Raw genomic sequence first — 10,006 nt, forward strand, 5'->3', positions numbered from 1 at the left:
AATTAAAAAACAAACAAACATGTATACAGACTACATGCAGTGAACAGAGCGCAAATGACACTTTGTAGATTTGCACTAAAAACAAACTGTTTTTATATTTATATTAAAAAAAAAGAATAGTCACTCAATGATAAATAAGCTTATTCCATCCCATATTTTAAGCCAGTAAATATTATTGTTTTCAGGCTTTGTCAGTATTAAATACTATTATTATAGTCTAATTAATCTGAGGCATCATCTATAACTAGATGCCGTCGCATAAAACTGATGGATTTAATATTTATAAACCGTCTTCAAATTTACAAAACACAAGAAAAACGAATAAGCAAAAATTCATAACTTAATACATATAGAGGCCGTATACCACACCTCAAACATTATAAAACAAAAACGGACACTAAATAAAACTATAATATTTTCTATACATTGAATGCTCTTTTTTTTTACATTAGAATTAAAACGTAAAGAACACCATATCGAGGATTATATAAGTTTATAGTCATTCTATTTCAAGACTGTATTATTAACAATAAAAGTTGATAAGGTTATCATATTACAGTATTCATACCATGTATAATGCTACCCTTATGTGAGTCTTATACTTTGTTACAACAAACTTTTAATTCGGTTCGTAATTTTATGATGTATTTGTATATCTACAACTTATTTTCGGCTAAAAGAAACGTGTTTCTGAATTCCAAAATGAAAGTGTTAGCAGATCATTAATATAAGACATTTCATTTTTGTAAACTTTTCTAAATTATTGATTTATAGAATATAAAGAAAAGAATAAACTAGAGGGAAGGTATTTAGTAACCAGCACCCACCGCCAAGTCTTGGGTTATTCTTCTACAATCGAAAAATAGGATTTGACCGTCTCTCTTATAACGCACTGACGGCCTCAAAGTGCGGAACGCAATTGTTCTTTTTTATTTGTTTTTACAGTAACATGAATGATGGATCTGCAAATCCATAGTTTGGCACGTTAACACTGGGCTAGGGGTTAGATATATATATTTACTTCTACAGTCGATACTAATAAGTATTCGATGAAAAATACATTTTTATTCAAATAGCGAAAACTTGGGTGAAACATTTCACTAATTTCCATTCTTCCACAGACATATCAAGGAAAGACTACATATACTTGTTTTATCATAACATTTATATATATAAATCACACGTCGTTATCTATAGTCAATAGTATATGTAGTTGTTACCTTAAGTAGGAGCGAAGTTCAAGTCTTATCATTTTGTTGCGAGATTCAGTGTACAGAAAGTTTGAAAACTACAGAGAAGCAAAGAATTTTTGAATTTAATTTTTTGTGTGTCTTCATCAATCACATCAAAATATTAAATAGTGTTCTGTTGATGACCAAAAACATTTAAAAAGCTAACGAAATTACGACATAGCATTCCAAGAGAGTGATTCGCCAATCGAATTCAGGTAATGTTTGATTGTTGTTCACTATAACGTTAGGGCTAAGGTGTGGGTTCCTACTGTAAATATGTTTAAGTTCATGATATTCTTCAATCTCTTTTTTTTTCTCACTTTTTAAACTTGGATTGCAGTACATTTTTGTTTTCCTTTATATCTCTCAAATTAAATATAGGATGAATGAAGGTAAATATCGGGAAATACAGATATTCGATTAACAAGGATCTTTAGGTGGTTTTTCTGCTAATAGTTATTGGTACAAAGTGTAGTAAGTAATACATGTAGCCTGCATTAATTAACCTAAGCACGCTCAACTTATGCTATAACACAAAAGTAATATATTCTCATCAATAAAGGCCATTGTTTAGGAATAAAATATCTGGATCAAATTTAGATACATAAAATTAATATAAAACAAAGTCTAGAGGATAAGGAGCTTTTACATGGCAATGCATTTACTTGGATTTAATTGTCATAGAAATATAATATGGTAGCTAGTCAAATAAATGTCACCAAGTGGTTTAAGAACACACAAGCAGATGAGATGACATAGAATTAGACATGTATAAAACGTAATAAAAGTAGCATCCATTCTGGATATTTGGTAAAGAGTAAGCACCAGGTGCTGCTATCTAGTTATGATTTTCCTGGTCAGCATTTTATAAACGAGAGACAGCAATGCCTGAATTTGGTGTTTTTGATCTGGGTCTTTAGCTCATCGGTTGCGTAAGGTGTCATTAAATGAATGTGTAAAGATAGAAGACAAAAATAGGCTGTTAATGTTGTATCCATTATTAGAATATGGTTAGGAGCGTTCCTATAAAAACAAGAAGAAACTGATACCATGAATAATTACCTCTTTGTAACTGTACATATATTATGGTTAACTGAGTCAGTTCTCATACACAAACCTTCTACGTAAAGGTGAACGAGGCGTCACTATTATTAAAATGACTGAAAAGTTTAATAAAATATTAATGCTATTGAATATCTTATGATTTTCACTCATTAAAAACATATTGCAATTGCATATTCCATCCACGTTTTGTAGATAATTATATCAAACCTCTACATAAATATTATCTGATTATTTAATTTATGATATCATAATGGCTCGTCTTCTGGATATACTTGTTTACGCTTGCATCCAGATTACAATGTCGGTTTTAAATCAAGTATAATTGAATGTAAAAAAAAAAAAGAAATTGAAGAGAAAATTTTCGATAAAATATGTTATTATTTTTACCCTAATTTGTGACCGTTAGCAGTATTCCATAAAAAACAAAGTTTTTATACACCATATAAACATTTGGGAAGTAAAGGAGTTAATTTTGAGAATGGAGGTGTTGTATATCTTAGCTACTTAGACACATAATAATGACTATTTTTCTTGTACTGTGGTATTGTAAATAACTTGATATAATATTAATCTTCACATTCATAATTCGAAGTGTTAACAAAATCATTTCGATCTCAGCGGAATTTTTATACTGTTTTTATACTGCTAAGAAATTTAAATGTTTAATCTTTGACTCTAGGTATGAAAGGAAAATGCCATTTATTAGAATTCAACTTCATTTTTGCAATTTTATACATTTTTGCCATCGCTTGTGATGCCATCACGCCATGTTCAGAGATTGAAGATCTCAACCCATGCAGTTGCACTGAGCTTGCTGTGGCAAAGATCTTAAAACATTCTAATGGAACTATTTCATCTTACGAGGAGAAGGAGACTTGGGTGACATGTGACGGTATTGATAGCTTAGGAAACCTCACCATTGCGATGAAACGTTTGAAAGGATTTGAAATAAATACTGCTGTAATATCTTCGTCTAGAATAGGCTATCTTCCCAGTCATCTGTTTTTCGACGTAATAGTAAAAGAAATCCAAATAAGATACACAAAATTAAAGTCTTTTACTCAAGCAGAAGAATCAGCTTTTCTAAGTCTGGAAAACACTTTACTCTATTTATCTATGCGCTATTGTGGTTTAATTGATGGATTGAAGTGGGAAAAACTTGGAGAATTGCGTAGCTTGAACACTTTGGATTTAACGGGAAATCATTTAGACACCATACCTCCACATTGGTTTAATATTCCTCCTCCAGATCTACAATTTCTACATCTCAAGCAGAATAAAATTTCTAAACTACACGACTCATCCTTTGCTAAAATGTACAGACTGAAGATTTTAGATCTGTCTGAAAATCAAATTTCAACTCTTAAACGGACCATGTTTCCGGATCCAGCAAATAATCTCGAGAATCTGTATCTGAGGTAAGTGTTAATGTAATAAAGTATGTTTTATTTTATATCATTGGAGTATAGATGATATTATTCTTACAATTGAATATTTTATTAAGTTTCTACCCCCCTCCATTGACCCAGTGGTAAATCTGCGAACTTATAATGCTTAAAACTTGGTTTCGATACCAGTGGTGGGCACAGCATAGATAGCCCATTGTGTAGCTTTGTGCTTAATTACAAACAAAGAAACAGTTTAACAACTGAGATTGAAAGTGGAAAAATGAAGAAATTGAATTTTAAGTAAACAAATTGAGAAGCCTAAACTGAATATACACTGGTTAAATGTTTCTGGCTTAAAATGAAAAATTTTTTCTAACTAAATAAACACTTGACACGTATAAATAACAGGGTATGCGCTTTACATTCTAGTGACAATGTTATTGCCCACAGTAGCACAGCGGTATGTCTGCGGAGTTACAATGCTAGAATTCGGGTTTCGATACCTGTGGTGGGCAGAGCACAGATAGCCCATTGTGTAACTTTGTGCTTAACTTCAAACAAAAAACAAAAGACAATGTTATTACATTATCCTACCGGTGGAAAATAGCCTTACTTTTTTAAAGTATCATTCGTTCCTAGTTTTAGAAACTTTTCTTTTTGTCACGAATTAGTTGATTTGGTTATTGTATCTTCCTTGGGAAACTGTAGCTCACATAGTTGGCACAACAACTATGTACTATGGTACATAATTTTGACGGAACAACTGTTAAACTAGAAACACTGTAGATGTTCGGTAGATGTTCCAATAACTCTAGAAATGTCAAGTTTGTTTCAAATTATTTACCTATCTATAAAACCATTACTTGTTGTTGGAGATACGCAAGCTTTAAAAAAATCCTGCTTTTCACATTATGTTTTGTTCCAGTAAAGTGTACTGTATAAACTGTTGATTTCTTTAGAACTTGCACTAACGGACCTGGTTGAAGATTGCGTTCTTTAGTATTGTTATGTCACAACAGTGGTGACAGGCTTGTAGAGTGATACATAAAGAAAAAGTCCAAATAAAAAGTCAAAGACACCATTATCAAGCATGATATAAATTAGACCAACTATGAATCAGCTAAGTATTGTGTGTGTTTTTCTTCAAATTGTGGCGAGAAAGAACCATTCCAACATAAATTGTAAAAATATATCCAACCTTTTGAAATGTTAATACAAATATTATATTATATATTTATGGTGTTGTTGAGAAATCACATCTTACTAAACCTCGTCATATCTCACTTTCACAGATATTTCTATTAATGCTAGTTAATAAACACAGTTTAAGAGTAAACAGGGTTACACTGACGGGTACGTGAAAAGATCTCGGAGGATATTTGGTTGTTGTTAAGCGAAAAGCTACCCAATGGACTGTCTGTGCTTTCCTCACCTTGGGTATGAAAACATGGTTTTTAGTATTATGAACTCTCAAACTTACCCTTCAGCCACCGAGAAGAAGGCATCGGAGAATGAGTTGTACTCACCAATTTACACGTAAAGTATCCTATCCTAAAGGAACTATCTAGTGATTAGGACAGTAATTAAGAACTTATTATTCTGAATGTAGGAAATATATCGCATCATTTCTGGAGAATAAGAAATTTAAAAAATGCTTCTATTTTCTCTGTTTACAGTTACAACGAGATTGAGACTTTACCAGGAGATTTCTTCGAAGGTATGTCCAGCCTTAAACGGTTATATCTGGACTACAACAAAATAACAACGCTCCATGAAACCCCTTGGAAACAGATCTGGGGGGAATTAACACATCTGGATCTCACGGGTAAATCTTGCTTTTCCGTAGTGATAAACATATATACTTCGTTTTTATTCCTTTATTTATATAAATTCAGAGGTTGAGTAAGTTATATTTTGGATCCTCACTACGTCGTTACAGACAAAGGCGTTATGTCTGTTCATTTTCTATCTGCCGATAATGCATCTTAACAACAGTCCTACAGCATAGTTTCCATTGCAGAAAGCCCCGTCATAAAATTTTCATGTACAAAGCAATTTTTTCACTGTGTCTTTCCATAATCCATCTAGTTTACGAGGACGACGATTTTCCAGTACATGTTTCAACGATCCGATCGCACAAAAATCCATAGGTTGGACTAGTATGTCATCATATTCTAAGAACTTATGAGTGAGAGCAATTAACACTATGTAATAATATGTTAATCACACCACATCCAGTGCCTACAAGACCTTTCGACAAATACCTGGGTTCCTCAGGGCGGCTGAGAAACGATAGACGTAGTAGTGGTCTAGGTACTATTTATATCACCGATTGCTTATTGAATAGCATATATTTCCGTTTCCTTCTGCATCTTCTTCAGGTATGCGACGGTTGAACCGATATGCCGTGGAACCAACTTGTATACATGTGACGCTTTTTCAGGTGGATAACTTTATTGATTATGTTCTGTCTGGGACAAGTGGGAAGCTTTTGCCTTTGACCTCTGCGTTTGTAGATTTTTCCATGTTACAAGACACCGCACTTTGCATATCATGATTGGGGCACGACCTGTTTCAGGTCTCTTTCTGGGTGATCCTGGTGCCCCAAGTTGATCAATATTCCTTTGTTTTCCAATGGTATCAAATATAAAAGATATTCTCATTTTAGAAATTCTAAATCCTCGATATAAACACATTTTGATGATCTGAGTGTATGAAAAGGCTGTTACATAACTTTTCCAAATACCTGCGAACCGTGGGCAATGCCAAAATGTAGTTCTAACACATTCCGTTCCTCCACGATTTTATATTGGCTGTTGCTGTCACATGACTTATTAATTTGGATATTCAGAATCATATTTTGATATAATATATACTCAACCATCTGCGTTCGATAAAAAAAGAAACTTATTCCGGCATTTTCTTCGGTGTGACCGTTATGAAAATTAAACCAAGAATTCTAGGGTTATTGTTTTATGATTTACAACGAAAGGATCTAAATTATGCTTTTCTTGCTATTAGAATGATGTTTACGTCTACATATTTGTTTCTATTATGATATCCTGTTTCCGCAGCTGTAGAATTTGAGCCCATGTTTTATTGTTTATATAAATACATGTAAAGTTACAAGTTTCTAAGGTTCTTATTAAACAATTTTTGAAATATACATAACATGCAAAACACATTTAAAAGTCTTAGTAAGTATTCAATAGCCTCTGGATGTTTTTGTCTTTACAGCTATGTAAATCTAAACCACATGAGGTGCTTATTTTCGACGTTAGGTAACTGTAAATTCAGTGATAATTAAGGCTGTGCATCTTTGCTATTAAAATTGTAAAATACCCGGGGATACGTTTTCTTCCTTTTACAATTAGTGAGTACAATACTTGTTTCACTTTGGAACAGTATGAGCTACAAATACTCAATGTTCAGACTTTCTTTGTGTTTAATTGTTATAAGTCTCCATGCACCAGAAGCTTTTTTTTTATATATATATCACTCTACAAGCCCGTAACTACCGGAAGGTAATTTTTCATTCTTTTACAGATTTGTGATTAGTAGCACCAATGCTATGTTACAGTTGTTTCTAAATCTTAAAGACCCACACATATTTCAGATCATACTTTTTTTCTTTTCCAAATGGGTGATTATAAAAAATTAAGTTATGTTTCTCTGCTTCTAAATTAATAATAATATAAAGTAAGCGTCTAATATTATGCTTTCTGCTATTAGAAGTTAGTAAATCTGTTAGCAACTGAGGCTACATTTTTCTTATCTTATACATTTTTGTACGTACGAAAACAGCAATAAAAAGAAAGTCACCCCAAAAAATAAGAATAAGCCGAGACTTTGAGGAAAAGAGGTTAAGGAGGTAAAGGCATAGTGGCAGGTAGAGGAATTTCTGAAATTCTTATCTGCACTCCGTCTTCAGTTCTTCTTGCTGTGGTGAAGATCTCGACTTTAATTAACTGCAACAGTGCATCATTAATTACGCATTGCGCTACAAGCTTGATGTATTTTCTTGTTTTATTGGAGTATGTTATGAATATCCACTATTTTAACAACACAAATGAGCACACAAATAAATAATTTTTCCAAGGAATATGTTAGTGTATTTAGATTCATCATTCAAACTGGCACAGAAATTCTGTTACTGAGTTTTCCATAACTGAATAAGCGCCTTTTTAAACACATTTTACCTTAACATACCAATTAAGAAACTCAGCAATCGTACTTGTTGATTTATGAATAAAGGTATAATTGTATTAGAAATTATGTGTCTAATTGGACAGTTAAAATTTGTAAATTTCAAGGAGGCCATATAAAAATAGTTTTATATAACAAAAACAGTCTCCATATAAAATAGTTTTGATATAACAAAAATGGTCTCCATATAAAATAGTTTTGATATAACAAAAATGGTCTCCATATAAAATAGTTTGATATAATATAAATGGTCTTTATATAAAATAGTTTGATATAATATAAATGGTCTCTATATAAAATAGTTTGATGTAACAAAAATGGTTTCCATATCAAATAGTTTTATATAACAAAAATGGTCTCCATATAAAATAGTTTTATATAACAAAAATGGTGTGATACGATTGTGTCAGTCACATCACTACGTAGATATGCACTAGAAAAAAAAAATACACATATATACCAATAAGACCAGAAAATACATCTAACACAGTTACTATCTATTAAGTATAGCAGAGGGTGAAATGTTGTTAGGGGTTCAATAGTTTTCTCATGGGGAATTAAAACCCGGTTGTAAATCACCAAAATTCGGCTTATCCGCTTTCCCTCAGATTTATTGTATCAACTCTAATGAGTATCGTTAAGCCGAAAGACTGCTTCCATAATTGTATAAAACCTGTAAGGTACAGATGCTATGTGTTCTTGCTTCGGGAAATATGCAGATCTATAATTTTCAGAAGTTCAACTTTCCATCTTTTATGCCCGTGTAAACCTTCAAATATCTAATATTGTGCTTATAAATTCTGAAACATCTGGGGCGATGTATTTTTATAGTTCTAAGAATTTGTATATCCTAAGCCATGTCATTCTGCGCCATCTTGTTTTATTAACTGATTGAAGTGGATATATTCTGTCAAGTTATTAATTCTTTCCAATTTATTTTGATTTTTTGTTTACTCTCCAGGAAACCAAATCATGTGCGACTGTTCGATAAAATGGATGACAGAATTATTATTACCATGTTTTTTATTTGGAGCATGTGCAGAACCACCAGGCTTGAGAGAAAGAAAACTTATTTCTTTATGGCCTTGGGATTTAGAATGCCCCAAGTACAGGTCTTCGCCAGCTTCCCAAAACGAGCCTAAGTCCGGTTTTTCTACACGCAATGCTCCCTTTTCAAAATATAGAGCAAAATGCAAAACGATTTTGAAAATGAACCACGAGACTTAAGTTACTTAAAACACCTGTTACTTGAATGAATTTGTAATTTTTATAAATTATAACGCATGTAAAGCTTAAATTTTCATTCGAAAGAGGCACCTTTTTAAATTTTTACAGCAGGCTGACAGAATTGAACTCTAGTGAAATTAATAAGTAAAATATATGTATTGATATGAACGTAGTTATTAAAATATTTTACAAAGGTGCTTTTTTTTTGGTTTGTTTCGTTATAAAGTTTGATATTTTGAATATGCTCATAAATATTCTTTTCACTCGTTTTTACATTTTGATATTCTGAATGTGCACGTAAACCAACTGATTATGTTGCGATATAGGAAAAAGTTTGTAAAAACAAATAATGAAAAGAATCCGTCCACGATCTAAATTTCACTAAATTAAGTAAACTGAACTTGAAAATTGCATGTGCAAACATTTCATTACTACATTTAACCAGCAGCGAAAACCAAATAATAAAAGACTGTTTCTACATAGTTAAGGATATCTGAAGGTGATGTATGTACGAAACATAGCACAAGGTAGGAGTGATATGTGTGGTTTACCGAATTTTTTTTTGGTATAGTTAAGATAAGACGTCTAGAAACTAAAAAGAGATAAAACATATTGAAACTAACAAACATATTTTGTTCTTAATCCTTTATTAAATGTAGTGATGATGAGAGAGATACAAGTTACATATGAACACAATATGTACAAATCAAAACACCCCGATATATATATATATAAATATTAATATTTAACAACGGGTTCAAGTTGAATTGTTCCAAAGAAAAGGTACGATCCTTGTATGAGACCAAAATATTTCAAAACGATACTAATATGCAAAAAAAACAACAACAAACAAACAACAACAAAACAACATCTAAATTCGACAAAACT

The 10,006-nt window shown here is 31.9% G+C and overlaps 1 protein-coding gene across 1 annotated transcript; it reads left to right on the top strand.

The window, feature by feature from the left end:
* Positions 1-1,263: 1,263 nt before the first annotated feature.
* Positions 1,264-9,315, top strand: LOC111084935 (leucine-rich repeats and immunoglobulin-like domains protein 2). Its single transcript, XM_022381591.1, has 4 exons — positions 1,264-1,447; positions 2,977-3,715; positions 5,362-5,510; positions 8,853-9,315. The coding sequence occupies exons 2-4, from the start codon at positions 2,979-2,981 to the stop codon at positions 9,116-9,118; spliced, it is 1,152 nt and encodes a 383-aa protein (XP_022237299.1). The 5' UTR covers positions 1,264-1,447; positions 2,977-2,978; the 3' UTR covers positions 9,119-9,315.
* The last annotated feature ends 691 nt before the right edge of the window (positions 9,316-10,006 follow it).

This window comes from Limulus polyphemus, unplaced genomic scaffold (genome assembly GCF_000517525.1).
Source record: "Limulus polyphemus unplaced genomic scaffold, Limulus_polyphemus-2.1.2 Scaffold177, whole genome shotgun sequence".
Taxonomy (NCBI): Eukaryota; Metazoa; Arthropoda; class Merostomata; order Xiphosura; family Limulidae; genus Limulus; species Limulus polyphemus.

Coding starts and splice junctions, on each gene's coding strand:
- LOC111084935 (XM_022381591.1), top strand. CDS start 2,979: ATGAAAGGAAAATGCCATTTATTAGAATTCAACTTCATTTTTGCAATT. Junction 3,716..5,361: donor CTCGAGAATCTGTATCTGAG/GTAAGTGTTAAT, acceptor CTCTGTTTACAG/TTACAACGAGATTGAGACTT. Junction 5,511..8,852: donor AACACATCTGGATCTCACGG/GTAAATCTTGCT, acceptor TTTACTCTCCAG/GAAACCAAATCATGTGCGAC.